The sequence below is a fragment of the Mesoplodon bidens genome (assembly GCF_964165515.1).
Source record: "Mesoplodon bidens genome assembly, chromosome: 13".
NCBI classification, from domain to species: domain Eukaryota; kingdom Metazoa; phylum Chordata; class Mammalia; order Artiodactyla; family Ziphiidae; genus Mesoplodon; species Mesoplodon bidens.
In genome coordinates, this window is record NC_138169.1 from 6,992,636 (window position 1) to 7,012,821 (window position 20,186).

At 48.4% G+C, this 20,186-nt stretch overlaps 1 protein-coding gene across 2 annotated transcripts; it reads right to left on the bottom strand.

Moving 5' to 3' along the window:
* Nucleotides 1-543: 543 nt before the first annotated feature.
* Nucleotides 544-19,199, bottom strand: DDX55 (DEAD-box helicase 55). 2 transcript variants are annotated; one of them, XM_081252920.1, is made up of 14 exons: nucleotides 19,058-19,199; nucleotides 16,409-16,459; nucleotides 16,229-16,315; nucleotides 14,972-15,063; nucleotides 14,830-14,892; nucleotides 12,233-12,382; nucleotides 10,739-10,928; nucleotides 6,847-6,929; nucleotides 4,870-5,001; nucleotides 3,934-4,026; nucleotides 2,956-3,070; nucleotides 2,330-2,498; nucleotides 1,546-1,838; nucleotides 544-1,283 (listed from the first exon to the last, which is right to left on the bottom strand). In XM_081252920.1, the coding sequence occupies exons 1-14, from the start codon at nucleotides 19,163-19,165 to the stop codon at nucleotides 1,107-1,109; spliced, it is 1,803 nt and encodes a 600-aa protein (XP_081109046.1). In that variant the 5' UTR covers nucleotides 19,166-19,199; the 3' UTR covers nucleotides 544-1,106. The 2 variants fall into 2 exon arrangements, with proteins under 2 accessions (XP_081109046.1, XP_081109047.1); XM_081252921.1 differs by lacking the exon at nucleotides 12,233-12,382.
* Between the last annotated feature and the right edge of the window lie 987 nt (nucleotides 19,200-20,186).

Here is a 20,186-nt window from a genome sequence, read left to right on the forward strand (position 1 = left end):
TATCTGCCAGAAGAATCAATGAAAGCCATGCAGGCCTAAGAGAGCAGGGGTCCTAACTGCAGCCAGGCGCCCCTCCAGCAACCAACAGCCACCCAGGATGCAGGCTACACGGTGCCGTGTGAGAAGGGCAGGAAACACTTGCTGAATCTGCATCGGGCTTCCAGCGGTGAACAAGAGCTGAGGGCTGTCATGTCCAAAAAGGGATCAAGCCAAACAGAGGGGAAACTAACATGAGAACCCAAGACAGGGAGAAACAGCATCTTTGGCAGGAGTATCCTGCACGCCTCACCACTTACGAAGACGCCTTCCAGAATATTTGCAAACTTTAATTCTGTATCTGGGAAAGATGTGAATTTAAACGTTTGGGTCCTGAACAGCTTTTTTTAAATTGTTCTTGGGAACAATTCAGCATCTTTTCAAATAAGTTGTATGAAAGATTTTGATATGGTGTTGCATCGGTACTGCAACCTGACCCCAGGCCCAAATGTGTTGTCCATCTTGGTAAAGACACTAGGCAGCCACCTTCACACACTTAAGGCACAATGAGAATGAAATACGGTTGAACAGAAGGCATAATACTTTTCTTTTCCAGAATGACTTGCTTCCTCTGTTTTTCAGATACTCACCAATAAAACAGTACTAGGGGCTGTGCAGGTGTTCTGCACAGTACATCAGGGAGAGAACTGAAGTCCAGGGAGAAGGACATCCAGGAAGATGAGGTGCCTGAAAACACTGAGGAATTGTAAAAGGCCTGAAATCAAGTCTACATCAGTATCTTTATGTTAAAAAATAAGTATAAAATAGCCACCAAAAAAATGAGCTCTTTGAGTAACCCATCAAAATAAATATTGACATGTTATTTACACTCAGTTAATTTACATTTTCTTCTGTTAGACTTCAGAGGCTGGTATGTTTTTCATAAAATATTCATGAGCGTGAAACCCCTCACATCTCCGCCGTCTGCAACAAGAGCTTTGGGAGAGGTGGTTCTTCCCGGACGTCTGCCGAAGTTCTGCTCTTCAGTACACGCAAGCGCAGGCCATCTGCGAGCGCAGGGCCGCTCCTGGCACTCGTTGCTCTCATGCATTTCACTTGAGCGGCAGGAATCAGCAGTCATCTTCCAAATCTGAGATCCCCAAATCTGCTGTCTTGACTGATCTTTTGCCACTTGTCAACAGCCCCTTCTCGAATTCTTCTTCAGTAATTTTGCCTTTTCTAAACTTTTTCAAGAGTCTGGTGTCATTAAGAAGTTCTTCCATGTCCTCATCTTCGATATCAGAACCCTGAGTGCAGAAGAGATCAACAAGCTACTGAATTTCTCAGCAACAGTGTTCTAAGTAAAACCAGCAATTTTTAATCAGTAACTACTTGCTCTTAGATCAGCTTCCACAAACACAGCGCATTCCCCACCGAAGCCACCAAGGGAGTATAGAAACCTGAGAGTCCTATGCAATTCCTATTAGAAGATAACTATATACTACACTTCAGTGAAACTTGTTCAGAATTCTAAGTTGAGTATTTAAATAATAAAAATGCAAACTTTACCTCTTCCCTTTTCCTTTTTTCATTCAGTTTTTTCTTCTTTTCCTTTTTGGCCTTCTGCTTTGACCAAGCTTTATTTTTTATGAATTTTCTTCTCCCTTCATTTTCTGTTTTCTCTTTTCTTTGTTGCTCCAATAGCTTCTGCCTCTGCTTTTCTCTGATTTTATCTTTAAATGGAATGGTGTCTGTACTGACGTCCACAGGCACGAAATCTGGAAACTGCTTTCCTCTCAGCTCTGGCATCTTGGGCATCCTCAGCAGGGCAAAACCTCGAGCAAGACTTGCAAAATCGAGATCTGATTAAACCAAAACATTGCAGTTAGCACACCCAAAATAGGATTATAAGCATCAACCCACAGAACATTCATAGCAATATAATTTTGTCTACCTAAATGATCTAATGGGCTCATTTTAATTAGAATTAAAATAATTACATTTTTACTAAAAAGGAATACTCAGCAGCCAGTGTATTCTCTGTCTAATCAAACCCAAGGAAGACTGTCTTATTTTATTTTTTTATATTTTTTTGGCTGCGCTGCACAGCACATGGGATCTTAGTTCCCCGACCAGGGATCGAACCCATGCCCCCTGCAGTGGAAGCTCAGAGTCCTAACCACCGGACCACCAGGGAATTCCCAGGAAGACTTTCTTTTAAATGTTTAGAATACATTAAACCTGGCATAGGCCTGACATTCTTATAAAACAAAGCAGTTTCATACTTGTAATACTTCTAAAACCATCAGATGTTTCAGATGGAGAGACAATTATGTGAAGAAGTCCAACTTACCCTTTAATCTGAAGATGAGGTTACACTCATGCTTTGCATAAGCCTGGACATATGACACAAAAGCTTTCATGCCCTTTTCAAACACAGCTCTGTCGGCCAGGGCCATGGACTTGAGCTTTGGAAGGTGGTCTACTGTGTTCTTCTGGACTTTCATCTCCTGCAGGGGGCACTGCACAGGGACCACAGCGTCACTTCTGGCTGGAATCACCTCATCCCCAAGGCTACCCCATAAGAGCCAGTGCCAGTCCATTTTAATCTTAAAGCAGAGGCCTGGAAGCCCAAATCCAAGCAAAGTATTTTACTTGGTCCAGAAAGTATTTTTAAAAATTTAAAGCAAAGTTTAAAATGAGATTTTACCTAACAATCCTGATTTCTGGTTGGAAAGCACGCTAACATAGGGCTATGTTCCCAACTAGTGATCCTTAGCTGGGGCCGAGCAGTGGCCGTACCCCAGAGCCTCTCCACAGCCATAAAGCCAGCCAGGTTCCCGCACGAACATCACCAGCCTGGCCCCTGTGTGTCTGCAACCCCTAATCTAAGTTCTGGACCCCACTTGCTGGAAAAGAACTTTTTCAACTACCCCAGCACCAGACATTCCATAGGAAAAAGGAAGACAGACAGCTTACTTTCTGGTTAATTGCAAGGAAATTGACGTACGACTCTTCCATGGGAAGGAGAAACACAAGCGCGCTGCCGCCGTGGCCGATGCGGGCTGTGCGGCCACAGCGATGCACGAAGGCACTGTGAACAACAAGGGGCGGGAACACGGTCACCACGTGACGGTGGCCGAGCACAGCACAGGCCTGCAGCCGCACGGCTGATGCGCCTAAAATGACCCGAGGAGCTCCATCCCAACCCGCCGCTTATTAGTGCGATAGAAGAGCTGGCGATTAAAGTACACGTGCAAACCAGAGAGGGTTCTGTTAGACATTTACTGTGAACTATAAAACTTTTAAATTTATGCCTATCTGATGGTACAGGTAGGAGGACGCAGTCTCAGTAGAAAATTTGAAAAACAATGAAAAGCGTAAAAAAGAAAATAAAAGTGACCTATGAGGACCCACCCCCTCCCCCAGGAAGTAACAACTATTGCTTAGGAGTTTGTATTTACAGGTGCTTTCCTATGTTTGGAGGCATTTATCAGGAATATATGCTTGCTTTCAGAGAATAACTGACATCTTCATATATGGTGTATATATTGTTCTCCTTTAAACACTATCTCATGTGCATTTCTGCAAAAACTTTAAAAAGTATTTGAGGGACTTCCCTGATGGCCCAGTGGTTAAGACTCTGCACTTCCAATGCAGGGGGCATGGGTTCCATCCCTGGTCAAGGAATTAAGATCCCACATGCTGTGCGGTGCAGCCAAAAAATTTAAAAATAAATAAGTAAATTAAAAAGATCTATTAAAAAGTATTTGAAAATGACTGAAATTTCTGCATAATGTAGTATCACTATTGACCTATCAATGATAACTCACCAGTTCCCCTATTTTTGCTATTTCGTAATGTTTTGACAACCATCATTATGTTTTCTTCCTCAGGATTCCTATATCATTAGCCTAGATTCCTAGACAGTGCGGGTAACATTCTCTCATGCTGTACCTGGCATTGCTGGGAGGGTCGTACTGCAAAACCCAGTTTACTTCAGGAATATCTATTCCTCGGGCCATCACGTCAGTGCACACTAAAATCCCACTAGAAAATGAGAAAACACCACGCTGAGTAAGGAAGCCACTGTTTCCCTCACCATCAAGCAGTCTTTACTGAGGGATGACAGTAATAACACAGGTTGCAGAATCTCTCACAGAAGCAAATATATAGGAATAACATTTTGATTTTTCTTCCTCCTAAGAACCTCTAGGACTTTACAAGTTCTCAGTGAAATCTGTAAAGAGGTGGGGAGGAGACACCGAAAAGATTTTTTTAATTAGCATATTTCCAGTGAGGGAAAAGAAAAAACAAAACCCACAGTATTTGGTCTAATCCTTTGCAGCCATTTAAAAAAAACAAATGAAATTTTCCCTCCCAGACTCATGTATCCATCAATTCTATCACTTTGCCTAAAAGATTGCTTTTAACATAGCCAGAAGGCTCAGTGATTGAGAAACACAGAGAAGTATTATTTCTATGCACAAACAATCAAGTTATGATCACTAGAGCCACAAGTTCCCTACAGCCTAGCCACCAGCTGACAATCTACAGCCTGTAATGGGTCGCTCCTGTCTGTTCTGTCATTCAACAAACAGCTACCAAAGCCCCACTGGGGGAGTGAACACAACACACAGGTTCCCGTTCTTATGGAGCTTACAACCTAGCAGGGAAGTTGACAGATAAGTAAGGAAGTCAGTGTAGCAAAGTGTCATGGGGTCAGGACAGAGGGCAGGGGCTCTGGATGTTTACACAGAGCAGATGTGATAACCAGGTTGGAGGAGGAAGAGAGTTCCAGGCAGGGAAACACATGTGAGGGTTTCGAGGCAGAGTGACCTGCAAAAGAGCAGAGTGGCTGGAGATCCGCCATCTCCAAGGAAGCCAACCCACCTTTGCAACGTGCGGAACTCCGTGAAGATCTTATTGCGCTTGTATTTCATCTTTCCGTGAATGCACATTACCTTCACGCCCTTCACCAGGGCCTCCAGAGCCTTTCCGTAGTACTCCACGCAGGCGCAAGTGCTGCGAGAGGGAACAGAGGGCTTAGAGCCGTAGGCCGCCTTGGTCCTCCTGCGATGGGCGGAGGGAGGCCGCGAGCACTAGATGCAGTGGGGACCACCCAGTCGTCCCGGGAGACTGCAGAGGAGAACGGCTGTGCATATCATCCGCAACTAAGCTCTCGGCCAGGGGAAGGCCAATCTTTTGACAAAACTCCTTCAGCAGGAGTTAAAACCCAAACGTGTTCCTCCTGCCTAAAGCTGTTCTAGCAAGGGGATCTCCCTGGCTCCCTGAGGAACCAATTAAATTGAAGGAGTCCTTCCCAACAAGAACAATGACATCTTAAATACAGCTTTACTCCTGCTTTTCCTTCAGGAACTGCTTCTTCCCCAGGCAGTGCAGTTCCCAAGGGCTCAGCAGAAGTCAGACCTATCAGGTCCTCTATCCTAGATATTGGACTTGGAGTCGAGGACAGTAGGGGACTGGAGCAGGGTCATCCCAATGAGGCTGTGCCCTAAAGAGACGGCCATCTGGGTCCCCCAGATCCTGTCTTCCCTAGAGGTGGTGCACCCAACTTTCTCTTTGAGTCTGTGAGCTCCCTACCCAGCCCCCTTCTAATAAAGTTCACCTTTTTTATTTGAGGGATTCCAAAGGGATGTTACATCCTTTTGGAGATGAGGGACCTGAAGATTCCAGAGAGGCAGTATGAGTGAGTGGCAGAGGAGAACCAGAAGGAAGGTTTGATTCCATCTCCCATGTTCTCCCACTACACCAGGCTGCAGGATTCCAATCTGGGCTAACTCCTGTCTAAATCTCCTATCTTACACACCTGTGCTAACTGACTGCTGCCAGATTCCCCAGATTCCACCAAGAGTCACATCAGTACATAATAAAGCAGCTTTGCACACTCGGGTCACAACCCACAGATCCTGAAAGCAATCTGGTGGGTTCTGAAATCAATTTTGTGAGTCTGGACCAGCATTTTTAACAAATTAGAGCAGAACAGAACAGAAAACATCAGAATGCATCCCACCTAGTCAAATGCAGTTTTATGATTCAGGTGGGGGGGGGGGTGTGTGTGTACGTACGTACATACGTACGTACTGTGGGACAGTACAGCTAATGCATTTTATTGCTGACATGATGGATGGAAAAGAAACATAAAATTACTTTGCTACTGCCAAAAAGACAACACCACAGGTGTATCTGGAGGAGGAAAAAAACAGCCCAAAGGATGCACACAACTGTTCCTGTCTTGCGCTCTGACAACAGGACACACCCCAGTGTGGCAGACACTAGGCTGGCAGATCAAACACCCTCCCAACCACTTCCTCCTTCACCTCCCTCTACTACAGAGGCTGGGACAGCTACTTACTTGTTTTTTTTCCCATCTCCTAAAGTGAGGGGCCGCTGGGTGACCCACCTTTGGCCCATACAATGAAAACAGAAGTCAGCTTGGGAGGGGGCTGTCTGAGAAAGCTTTTTGCTTTTCTGATGAAAAGGGTCGGATATAGCAAGCACTGCCCTTCCCCCTCTCTCTGCCTTTCCTCTTTTATCTGCTTTCAGTGCAAACGTGGCAGCACGTGTCACAGTGGTCATCTTAAAACTAGGAGGTGACCTACGGGAAGGAAAGGCCAAGACAGTTAAAGAAACACTGGTCTTGACGTTGCTGAGACAGAAACCAATGTCAGGAACTGCCTACCTCTGGACTTCTTTTTACAGGAGAAAATACACCCCTCCAGCTTGAGCTGCAGAAGTCATTTGCAGCCAAACACTTTCCTAACAGACAAACAACCTGAAGGGAATTCCAAACCTGAAGGCTACACACATGTGCATGTTCTGGGTGTGGCTGAACCCCAGAAGTATTACCTGAAGAAGACCAGGTGTTTTTCCTGCTTATGATTTCGAAGAAAATGTACCAGCTGATTAAATTTCTCATCTGTCTTACATACCTACAAAATAAAAAGGAAAACCAATAAAATAAAAATAAATTTGCTGACAATAATAACCCCATAGCTATTTTCAGTTTCGGCCTTCAATTTTAAGGAATCTCATTTCCTCCATGAAAAGGGACAGACTTTTGTCACAGTGTTACTGAGTCTACCAAGATGAGAATAAACATCAGCCTGGGCTGCTGACACACGTAAGTCACAAAGTCATGTAACTGAGGACAGGGAGTCACCCAGTGCAGTAAGTACCTCCCAAACCCCAACATGCAGACAGCGCCATGCCGGCCATAACACCATCCCCAGGGGAGGTCTTTAAAATGCAGATCCTTGGACACAGCATACAGATTACGATTCATAGCTGTGGAATTGGACCCAAGGGTCCATATTACTTAAGAGTGCCCAGGGGCTTCCCTGGTGGCACAGTGGTTGAGAGTCCGCCTGCCAATGCAGGGGACGCGGGTTCGTGCCCTGGTCCAGGAAGATCCCACATGCCGTGGAGCGGCTGGGCCCGTGAGCCATGGCCGCTGAGCCTGCGCGTCCGGAGCCTGTGCTCCGCAAAGGGAGAGGCCCGCGTACCAGAAAAAAAAAAAAAAAGAGTGCCCAGGAGATCCTGAGGCACAGCCATGCTCAGAAATCACTGCTCTAAGGTAAACACAGGTCTCCACAGCGGAATGCACACAGTTATTTCACAGACCTCCATGGAGACAGACGCCAGTCTCTCTTAATAAAGCAACCAAGTGCTCCTAAATTGGAAACACTTAAGTCCACCTGAATGCATCCCCCTATTTTTACCCTAACCAAACCCTCAGTCTGGGACTTCTTTCTCGCCCACTCAGACATCTCTAAATGCAGTCACTTAAATGAACGCAAAAGAGCAGAGTGCAGCAGCGGCCACAGTGGGCTCCAAAGCTAATTTATTACTACTTACTACACACTAAGCACCAGCCTAAAACCATCTGTACTAATAAACCAATCCTCCACCAACCCTACGAAATGCGTGCTCACAGAGCCCCCATTTTACAAGTGGTGAACTAGTGCAGTTAGGAAGGGACAAAGCCTAGCTGTGCACCTGGGCGGCCTTGCCCTTGCACTTCTGCTCTTAACCACTACACTATCCACCACCTCCTCCCTCCCCTGGGAAAAGCCGGCCTAACTTTACCAGCCCGGCTGCAAGCAGAAATAGCAACACCGGGTATAACACCTCCTGTCTAATTTCAAATGCATCCTCCAGGCAGCTGCAGCAGAGGTGGTTTTCTGATCTGCAAACTCTTCTGCCTTCAATCTCCCCATGAATCGACACAAAGGACCGCGACCTCATCGCCCTCACAGTCCGCAGCACGAGGGACACTGGTCTGGAAACGGCCCACTTCTTTGTGACTGCGTCACTGTGTTCAGGAGCTGAGTAGCCCCTCTCGGCCAAAAGAAAAGCCCCATCTCCTGGCTGACGATTTCGATGTGCCTTGTCAAGCACTGACACTGGCCTGCGGGTTCTCCCAGTCCCCAAATGGCACTGCCACCCTGGCTGACCATTCTCTCTAGATGCCCCTTGGCCCAACCCAGTGACGGCAGAGAACAGAAGAGGGCGGCCTCATTACTAACAATCACATTTCCAAAAGCCCTCCCGCTGCTTTGTGAGGAAACTACAAGTCAGGGCAGCTAGGATTTACTGCTGCGAATTCAGCAACTCCCAGCTGTAAATCGAAAAACACCATTTAGGTTACAGAGCAGAACACTGTCGCCCAACAAAGTCTCCTTCAGAGAGGCCATAATTCGATTTTGTTTCACCTGCACGTCTGGCTGTGCCCTTCTCTAACTCAGGCTCATATTAACGGGCCGGGAACCCAGCATGTTCCATGCCTGCACCCAGCACAACCCATGCACATGTAATAAAAACATTTGATCACTTGGCGCTAGAGGTCCATACACACCGTCCTTGGAGACTATGCTTAAAATACAGTTATGCCTGCGTTCACTTCCTTGTTCACTTACTTGCTGAACGACAAGCATCATCACACATAGCATGTATCCTAGCTCTGTCCCTAAATGCATTTTGTTTTTAATTAATTAATTTATTTTTATTTTTGGCTGTGTTGGGTCTTCCTTGCTGCACGTAGGCTTTCTCTAGTTGCGGCGAGCAGGGGCTACTGTTTGTTGCGGTGCACGGGCTTCTCATTGCGGTGGCTTCTCTTGTTGCAGAGCACGGGCTCTAGGTGTGTGGGCCTCAGTAGTTGTGGCTCATGGGCTCTAGAGCACAGGCTCAGTAGTTGTGGTGCACGGGCTTAGTTGCTCCACAGCATGTGGGACCTTCCTGGACCAGGGCTCGAACCCATGTCCCCTGCATTAGCAGGCAGATTCTTTTTTTTTTTTTAAATGTTGGGGGTAGGAGTTTATTAATTAATTTATTTATTTTTGCTGTGTGGGGTCTTCATTTCTGTGCGAGGGCTTTCTCTAGTTGTGGCAAGGGGGGGGCCACTCTTCATCGTGGTGCGCGGGCCTCTCACTATCGCGGCCTCTCGTTGCAGAGCACAGGCTCCAGACGCGCAGGCTCAGTAGTTGTGGCTCACGGGCCCAGTTGCTCCGCGGCATGTGGGATCTTCCCAGACCAGAGCTCGAACCCGTGTCCCCTGCATTAGCAGGCAGATTCTCAACCACTGCGCCACCAGGGAAGCCCAGCAGGCAGATTCTTAACCACTGCGCCACCAGGGGAGCCCCCCAAATGCATTTAAAAATGTGCCACAGGGCTTCCCTGGTGGCGCAGTGGTTGAGAGTCCACCTGCTGATGCAGGGGACACGGGTTTGTGCCCCGGTCCGGGAGGATCCCACATACTGCGGAGCGGCTGGGCCCGTGAGCCATGGCCGCTGAGCCTGCACGTCCGGAACCTGTGCTCTGCAACGGGAGGGGCCACACCAGTGAGAGGACCGCGTACCGCAAAAAAAAAAAAAAAAAAATGTGCCACACGGTATCATTTTATAGATTTAGTTTCCTAGAAAACTGAAAGCCAGTCTCTAGAGCACTTATTTTTGGCTTGCTTATTTTTTTGGGGGGCTGCACTGCACAGCATGCAGAATCTTAGTTCCCCAACCAGGGATCAAAGCCGTGTCCCCGCAGTGGAAGCACAGAGGCTTAACCACTGGACAGCCAGGGAAGTCCCATTTGCTTGTTTATTTGTTTTAGTTGCTAAGAGTTAACATATATCAGTGAGAAAACTGTACACCATATTGATAAAACTTGGAAAATCTAATAAGTTGTTAAAACAATCATTTTAGCTGATCATTTAAAAGGAAAAACAGGACTTCCCTGGCAGTCCAATGGTTAGGACTCCACGCTTCCACTGCAGGGGGTGGGTTCGATCCCTGGTCGGGGGACTAAGATCCCGCATGCTGTGCAGCGTGGCCCCCAAAAAAACATAACTAAGCTTACTGAAAGCAGTTCAAGTCAAAAAAAATTAGTAATTTTTTTCAGTAAATTGCTTTGGCTTTTAATACTTGTTTTATTTTTTCCAGCTTTACTGAGGTATAATTGGCAAATAAAAATTGTATATATTTAAGCATATTTACACGTTAAAAATCTATACATGTATACACTGAAGGTGTACGAAGTAATGACATGCGCGTACACTGTGAAATGATTATCATAATCAAGTGAATGAACACACCCATCACTTCACATGGTTCCCTTTTGTGTTTGAAGAACTACTCTGTTAGCAAATTTCAAGTACACGACATTGTTAACCCCAGTCCCCACGCTGTCCCTCAGACCCCTACATCCTCCTCGGTGGCCTGCAGGAGTCAGTGAGACCACCAGTGCTCACCATGTAGTAGTTCTCCAGGCGGGAGGGGGTCTTCTGCGTGCTGCTGGCCGCCGCACCCTTCTCCTTCACCGAGACGCGCACAGGGTTCCGCAGGCCTGCTCTCACCAGGTTCTCCACTTCTTGTGTCTGAGTGGCCGAGAAGAGGCCCGTTCTCCTCTGCTTCGGCAAAAACTCCAAGATGGTGTTTATGCTAAAAAGAGAGGGCTCGTCTTAACCCCTCACTTACCAGCGTAATCAACAAATGGTGTTTTATGATACTCAACAGGTTATTGTAAAAGACTGAAAACCCTCACAGTATTTACAGTAGCTACTACTGGGAGGTGAGATTATGGGCGATCTTCATTTCTTCTTTATACTCTCATTTTCCCAAGGTTTCTTCAATGTAAGCATATAATTTTACTTTTACAATGGAGGGCAATTAAAAGAGTGAAATTAAGACAAAACTTTTTGAGACTAAAAACCATGAAACTATACACTTTACATGGGTGAACTGTGTAACATATGAATTATATCCCAATAAAGCTACTTAGTTTTTTAAAATTCACAGAAATTTTTAAAGAAGCCATGAAGGAAAACACATCTTAAGAACATCAAAGACATAAGAAATGGAATTTAAATTGTGTGGTAGAATCTGAAGGATTAAACAACTTAATGATTTGAAATTCACATGTGGGGACTTCCCTGGTGGCGCAGTGGTTAATAATCCGCCTGCCAATGCAGGGGACATGGGTTCGAACCCTGGTCTGGCAAGATCCCACATGCCGTGGGGCAACTAAGCCTACGCGCCACAACTACTGAGCCCGCACTCTAGGGCCCGCGAACCACAACTACTGAGCCCGCGTGCCACAACTACTGAAGCCCATGTGTCTACAGCCCATGCTCCACAACAAGAGAAGCCACCGAAATGAGAAGCCCACGCACCGCAACGAAGAGTAGCCCCCCGCAACTAGAGAAAGCCCGCGCGCAGCAACGAAGACCGAAGGTAGCAATTAATCAGTCAATCAATCAACAGAACCCGCCTGCCAGTGCAGGGGACGCGGGTTCAAGCCCTGGTCCGGGAAGATCCCATGTGCCGTGGAACAACTAAGCCCGTGCGCCACAACTACTGAGCCTGCACTCTAGAGCCCGTGAGCCACAACTACTGAGCCTGCATGCCACAATTACTGTGCCCACGTGCCACAACTACTGAGCCCGCATGCCACAGCTACTGAAGCCCACGCACCTAGAGCCCGTGCTCCGCAACGAGAGAAGCCACCGCAATGAGAAGCCCGTGTACCCTATGAACAGTAGCCCCCGCTCACCACAACTAGAGAAAGCCAGCATGCAGCAACGAAGACCCAACACACCCAAAAAATAAAATAAATAAATTTATTTTTAAAAAAAAGAAATTCACACATGGCTAATAGAGACAGTCATGGAGTAATAAAGGAATTCCATCTTGAGCTCCCTTTCATCCTGTGTCACCCGAAGCCCATGAAGTCCAAACTCCAGTACCTCGCCTCAAACCCCATATCCAGAAGCCTGTCCGCTTCATCCAACACCAGGACCTCCAGGGACCTCACGCAGCTGGCCAGATCCAGTCCCTCTGCCTTCCTTCGGAACATGTCCTCCAGGCGGCCTGGGGTTGCCACAATGATGTTCCCACTATGAAAACAAAGTTAACATTTACCGCACTCGCTGGATCTCGGGGACCTCTGTGATTCCAAACACCAAGTTTTGTATTCCCCCCAGCAAAAGTCATCTAAAATGCCAGCGAAGAGAAGGGAGACCACCACAGTGGGAAGAGAAGGCTGCACTGTGAGGGGACAGGTCTGGGTTCCAGGCTGAGATCAAGGGCAGGGCTCAGCAAACCGGCTCTTAGGTCACATCTGGACTCCGCTGTTTTCGTGACATTTTATTGGCACGTAATTACACATCCTCCTTCATTCATGGGTTGCCTCTGGCGGCTTTCACACGATAACAGCAGAGGTGAGCTGTTATGACACAGACTGTGTGATCGACAAAGCTAAAATAATTACCATCTGGTCCTTTACAGAAAGGGTTTGCTGACCCCCTGACTTTACTCACCACTTTAGGTCCCAGGTCACTCATCTATAAAATGAGAATGTGGGGCTTCCCTGGTGGCACAGTGGTTAAGAATCCGCATGCCAAGGCAGGGGACACGGATTCAAGCCCTGGTCCGGGAAGATCCCACATGCTGCGGAGCAACTAAGCCCGTGCGCCACAACTACTGAGCCTAAGCTCTAGAGCCCGTGAGTCACAACTACTGAGCCCACGTGCCTAGAGCCCGTGCTCCGCAACAAGAGAAGCCACTGCAATGAGAAGCCCGCGCATTGCAATGAAGAGTAGCCCCTGCTCGCAGCAACTAGAGAAAGCCCATGTGCAGCAATGAAGACCCAACGCAGCCCAAAATAAATTAATTAAAATAAACAAACAAACAAATAATTAATTAATTTAAAAAAAATGAGAATGTGAACAGAACTAGAGATAATTTTATGTAAAGATCACAAACTGGCAGACTGAAAGCCAAACGTGGCCCCCACAGACTGGGTGACCTGCAGGAAAGTTCTGTTGTTGTTTTTTTAAATGTGAATTACATGCCAACAGTTAAAAAAATCTGGAGATCGGGCTTCCCTGGTGGCGCAGTGGTTGAGAGTCCGCCTGCCGATGCAGGGGACACGGGTTCATGCCCCGGTGTGGGAAGATCCCACGTGCCACGGAGCAGCTGGGCCCGTGAGCCGTGGCCACTGAGCCTGCGCGTCCGGAGCCTGTGCTCCGCCACGGGAGGGGCCATAACAGTGAGAGGCCCGCGTACCGCAAAAAAAAAAAAAAAAAAAAAAAAAAAAAAATCTGGAGATAACACACAAAAATCTGGAATTCCATATTCTTTTTAAAACATTCAAAACCTGGAGAACTGAGCCCAGGGTTCTGTGGGCAGCAATCAGCGGGAGGTGAGTACTCAGGCGTGAACTAGCCAGTCCCTCCCACTCCCCACCCACCCCCTTCACAGGTTTATATTATCCTCTGAGCCCTGTGGCAACTCGAGTCTGTGACCCCTGCTGCAAAGTACCTCCCATTGTAGCTGGACACAGCAAGTGCTCAAGAAAAATAATTTTCTTTACTAAGATTCACTGACAAACTGGGCACAAATTCTATTGCTGCTCATTACAAACCTTGTTCATCACGGGACAATAAAACGCCAAGGAGTGATGCCCATCGCGTATTCAAACCCGCATTCCGAATGTCTGTTAAACAGCAGCCGTGTGCTCAGTGCCTCGCTAGGCTCTGAAGGTAAAATGCTGCCGGACAGACACCACCCCGACCTTCCCAAGCCTCCTGGAGACATGGAAGAGCCTGGCAGGTGCAGTACCCAGCAGAAAGCCAGCCCACTGTGGCAGCGGGGCGGGCTGTGAAGGGGGCAGCAGTGGCGAGTGGCGGCTCACAGACCCTAGACAAACACTAGGATCTACCCCAAGGGCCAGCAGGAGCCACTGAGGAGCTTTCAGTGAGTGACACGACACGACTAGCATTCTGTTTGCTACTATCGGGGGCAATAGTAGACACACACAGGAGAGAGACAGAGAAGCCACTGCAGGCGTCCAGGGGGGAAATGAGTAGGAGAGGTGGCAATGGGAAGGTTGACAGTTAGAGATGCGCTCTAGAGATAAAGTGCAGAGGATGTGGTGCCAGCTGGCTGTGAGGGGGAGTGGAGGGGCCGGGACGAGCGGAGGCTGGGCCCCTGACTTCAGGAGAAGCAACAGGGGCAGATGAACAGGAAGCTCCAGACGAGGTGCAAGTCTGGGGATAAAAATTCCAAGCTCCTGTTGTAGACGCGTTTGCAACAGCCGTGAGATGCCTGGGGAGATGCCAAGCAGACAGGTGGGTCATCTGTGTGTCTGGGGCTCGGGGCGAGGTCAGGGACCACCACGGTGGGGGATGAGATCAAGAGCCTGTGAGCAAAGTGGGAGGTTGGCCTGAAGAAAGAACTTTTTGTGGGGAGGGGGCTTCTGAAGTGGGGGGTTTCCGGTTAAGCCTAGATCACGTGTCAATTCCTCTTGGGTTCAACGCCAAGAGCGAGCGAGGCAACTTACCCGTGTTCCTTAAACCTCGCAACATCCTCTCCAGGATTCCTGCCTCCGATCCAGAGGATCTGGCTAAAACAAGAAAAATGTCTTTGAGCAGGTCAGGCAAAATCACAGCCCATGGCTGACAGGGACCCTGCCTCCCATTTACCTGAGCTGTGGGAAGGGCTTCGTGAAACGCGACAGGACCTCATCTATCTGAACAGCCAGCTCTCGCGTGGGTGTGATGATTATGGCGCCAACCTGCCCACGCGGGGGAAGGCACATGATTAGCAGAGCCCAGGGCCTGCAGAGCTGAACTCACACGAGACACACCCTCCACCTAATGGACGAAGGTTCCCAGAGAAACAGCACTTCCTGGGCTTTTTCAGCAGTGCCCGGTCGCGGTACACATCGAGGGCTGACCCTTGAGTGACGTGGGGGTTAGGGATGTGAACCTCGAAAATCCGCAAATCATTTACAGCTGGCTCTCCATGTAACCGGTTTGGTTCCTCCATGTCCCAATTCCGCATCTAGGGATTAAACCAACCTCGGCTGGTGTAGACCTATAGTTATTCACTACTGAAAGAAACCCGCATTTAAGTGGACCTGTACCGTTCAAACCTATGTTGTTCAAAAGTCAACTGCAGTTTGAATTACAGTCAGGCCTCATTCTGTTCTACAAAGTGGCCACAGATGCTGTTAGTGAACACTGCATCATTGCTCCTGGGGAAATGGGGTTAGGTTCCTGCAAGCCTCTGGCCACATTTGTGTCGACCTATCAATACATAAGCTTGTTTTACATATATTTCTGTTTAAAGATACCTTATTTTGTAAGTCAACTATACTTCAATTAAATTATTAAGTAAAGACACCTCATTTAATATATACTATTGATTCATTAACAGTGAACTCATAGCCAACAGCACTGTCAAAAGAAGCTTATGTAACATGTATTTTCTCCGTAAGGCACATCACAGCCTCTCTGCACTCAGGAACACTAGAAAGCGCTTCGGCACTATGTTTGGGGGTCATTTTAAACAGTGAAATCACCAAAAAAAAAAAAAAAAAAAAAAAAAATCACAGCAGTAAGTTGACCAGGAAAAGGACACCTGCTTACAACCTGAGAGCTGGAACGAGAAGGCAGTATCGCCCTGATCAGACTCAGCTGGGAAAGTGCCATAAGGCGACTCCCATTTGTCGCTGCCCCGTACAAGTGCATGCATGAGCACAAAAGCACACTGAGTGCTGCTTTAGGGAGCTAAAAATGTTAAGCAGTAAGTAGGCACATTCGTAAACACAGAACCTGCAAGTAATGAGGACAGACTGTACTTTTTCCTTCTTATTTTTTCAAGCTTTTGACCAGCTTCTTCTTCAACTGTGAACTCCCTGATGACTAAGTGAAAATAAACCATCTAGCTATCCTCACCTGACTCTTCTTTAACTTCTCTTCCCTTCTCAGGAGAATTTCCAAGATGGGGATGATGAAAGCGAGTGTTTTGCCACTACCTGTGACCTGCAAAGGGCAGAAAGTTTCCGTTTGCTTTTCCTCACAGTTCATTTTGGAAGGAAAACAGGAAGACAAGCTGCATTCACACGAGGTACTCACCGCTTCTGCAGCAACATCTTTGTTTTTCATGAACAGAGGGATGGTTGCAGACTGGAAAGAGAGATGGCACAGCACTGGTTAGGGGATGCCGTGACTCCACCGATGAGGCCCAAAGCCCACGGAACACAAGGCTGGCCTTGGGCACACTGGACCCCACCACAAAGTGGACTCCAATTACAGTCACCACCAGGGGCCCCAGTGGGGTCAGCTCACAGGTACTACAGCAGCGGTGTCTACACAGACGGCATGGAGGGGAAGTGAGCCAAGCTGGGATTGGGGGGTCCTGAGTTCTAGCCCTGCCTCGCCTACTCTTCCTCTCTGGACCAGGAAGGGTTTGAAGACACTGTGTTCCTTCCAGCTGTAGCATCACAAAACAACGATTTAAATAAGCCCTCTAATGATAAACACCGCAGAAAACCCATAGGGTTACAAGAGGCCTGGCCCTTTGGTTGCAGCAACGAGCAGCTGAACCTGAAGCAGACTCAGGTCTTGGCTTCAGGGTCGCCCCCTCCAGGACCACATTCCACTCCTGGTCCCCAGAGCTTGAGCTCACCCACTGCAGCACGTGTAGCACTTTTCTAACTGCTTCAACACAAGTAAGTCTCAGCCTGGGTGATTTCTGTGCCCGCAGGGAACATTTGGCAATGTCTGAAGACATTTGGGGTTGTCAAACAGGGTGGGGGGGCTTCCCTGGTGGCACAGTGGTTAAGAATCCGCCTGCCAATGCAGGGGACACGGGTTCGAGCCCTGCTCCAGGAAGATCCCACATGCCGCGGAGCAACTAAGCCCACGCACCACAACTACCGAGCTTGCGCTCTAGAGCCCGCGTGACACAACTACTGAAGCCCGTGTGCCACAACTACAGAAGCCCACGCGCCTAGAGCCCGTGCTCTGCAACAAGAGAAGCCACCGCAATGAGAAGCCCGCGCACCGCAACGAAGAGTAGCCCCTGCTCGCCACAACTAGAGAAAGCCCAGGCGCAGCAAAGAAGACTCAACACAGCCAAAAATAAAATAAATTTATTTTTAAAAAAAGAATGAGATTTTTCATTCATTTTTCACACTAAGTCCTCAAAATCCATTGTACATTTTACACTTAGAGCACACCTCAATATGGACTCACCATGTTTCAAGTGTTCAACAGCCACCTGTGAGTGACTACCATAGTGGACAGCACCTAGACCATCGACTCCAATGGCAGACCCTGGGTCTTGTCTGCACTACAGTCCCGAGGCATGGCACAGGGCACTGCCTGCTTCCTCCACATCTTCCCTGAGGAGCCTATGGACATCTCAACTTAACATTTCAAAACAGAATCCTCTTGATCTTCCCTCTGAAGCCTGTTATCCTTCCCAGCCTTCCTCATCTCAATAAATGATACCTCCACCCAGCTGCTAAGGACAAAAACCTCAGGGTCCCTGTAGATTCCTCCTTCATGAACCCCACATCTGGCCCCTCAGGAGCCCTAAAGCTACCCCAACACTGACTTTTCAATATCCACTGCGTCCTCTCTACTCCACGCCACCATCACCTCTAACTTGACAGTGGCCTCCTAATGGACCGCCTCACTTCTCCTCTTGTTCCTCTAAAGTCTGTTCTCTACACCGCAGTCACGTCCCTTCCCTTTCTGCACAGTTTCCCATGGAAGACAGCTTCCCGCTGCATTTAGAATAAAATACAAGCTCCTACAAGGAAGACCCTGCACGATCCGGCACCCGGTTTGCTCACCTCTTACACTACTCATGCTGCTCCAGCCACAGAGGCCTTCTTTCTGTTCCTCCAAGCTCATTTCCAGCCTCAGGGCATTTGCACGGGCATTTCTCTTTGCTGGAATATCATGCCCCCAATCACCCCACAGCCAGGTCCTTCTCATTCAGGTAGCAGTTTAACGACACCTCCTCCGAGAGGCCTCCCCTATCTTATCTCCTATCCTGTACCTACTTGTCACTGTCTCCTCCACAACACTTATCACCAGCTGAAATTACCTTATTCCTTTACCCCTTTCTCTCTCTCCTGCATTAGTAAACAAGGCCCATGAGTGGGGACCAACACTGCAAAATCCCTGGAGCCTAGAAAAAAGTACCCAATACGTAGGTTGTCCTCAAGAAATTTCTTGAATAAATGAATAAACTGGACCAGGACACTTCACTTAGCCCAAGTAAAAATAACAACAATGACAGCAGGTAACATTTACTGAGCGCCCATGATGTGCCCAAAATTGTCTTAGGTAATCTCCACAACAACCCTCTGGTAATACTATTTTCGTCATTTCACAGAGAAAGGAAATGATACACAGAGAGGTTAAGTCATTTGCCCAAGGTCTCACAGCTAGAGGGGGTAGGGGTAGAATACGAACCAGGCACTTGGGTCCCAGCACCTAAGGGCGGGGTGGGGGGCGATGAACACCCTGGCACAGGTGCGCCGCCGCCTGCCGCCTCTGTCTGGCGATCATTAACCAGCTTGGCATCACCCGAGTCGGCGCAGCAGAAAGACGTGGCAAAGGTCCCAGCCGGAGGGGTGAAAACTCCAGGATGCGAGTCCTAACACCTACCGGCCGCGTCCAATTAAGCGGGTGCCGGGCCCGCCCTGAGCCTCCCCTTCCCCACCTGCCCCCTGCGCACCGAGGGCCCACCTCCCCGGCCCCGGGTACCTGCACCGGCGTCATGTACGGGAAACGCAGCTCCCGCAGGACACCCAGCACCCGCGGGTGCAGCGGCACCGGGAGCGACTCCCAGGAACCCTCCGTCACGTGCTCCATGGCTAGCTCCGCCACCGCAGCTACCACTGCGACGCCTCCCTGGCGCACTTCCGCTTCCGCTCACCAACAGGCCCCGCCCGGAACCGTGCTCCAGTCGCAAAGTTCCGGAGGGCGGGGAAAGGCGCCCCCGCCGCAGGAGAGTGGAAAGCCGACAGCTGGCGGATGAAAGCCTGCCGCGGGGGCCCGGCCATGGTGCCATTCGTCCAGCGCAGCCACCTGGGCTCGGAGCGCCTTTCCACATCGAGCAGGCATTTGGGCGGGAGGGATTTTGCCCCGGCTCTCACACTTTCCCTGCCAGTCGGAGGCAGGTGGCTGCCGCACAGCACCGCGTCCTGGCCAAAGGACAGTGGGTCTGGAGGGAGTTGACAGAAATGTACCCCAGCCCGGGAGCCCCAAATATGCAAAACAGGGTGATGGTGGGGATCCACTGCCTACTACACAATAAATGTTGGTTTACTTCCGAGGAAGTGAGGTCAGAGACCTAAACAGGAACACTGCAGCATATTCCTGTGTTCACCACTGGATTGACTCGTGCACGTGTACATTCATTCAGCAAGCTTTTACTGACCAGCTATTATGAACTGGGCCCATACCTTTAGCTTGGCTTGCTCCCTTACATCCATCAGGACTTTTCAAATATCATTACAGTGGTGGCTTCCTAATCCACTTAGCCTGCTTTATTTTTCCTCTATATCATTTATCATTAATATGCCATATAATTTCTGAAAGGTAAATCCTAGGATAATGGGAATTTTTCTGTTCTATTTATCTCAGTGCCTACAACTGGTTACACACAGCAGTCACCCAAATATTTTAGGAATGAATAAATGGGGACAGTACTTATGCAAACTCCAGTCATCTCAAACTAGAAAGTGAAAGAGTAAAGCCTAAGGCGACATTTTCACTTTAATGCCATCGTCACATCCTCAAAACGCCTTTGACAACTGTTTTATAAAACAGGACTTCCAAACAGGTCTGAAAGCAAAGACAGAAGGAAAGAGCATAGCCGCATTTTCATTTT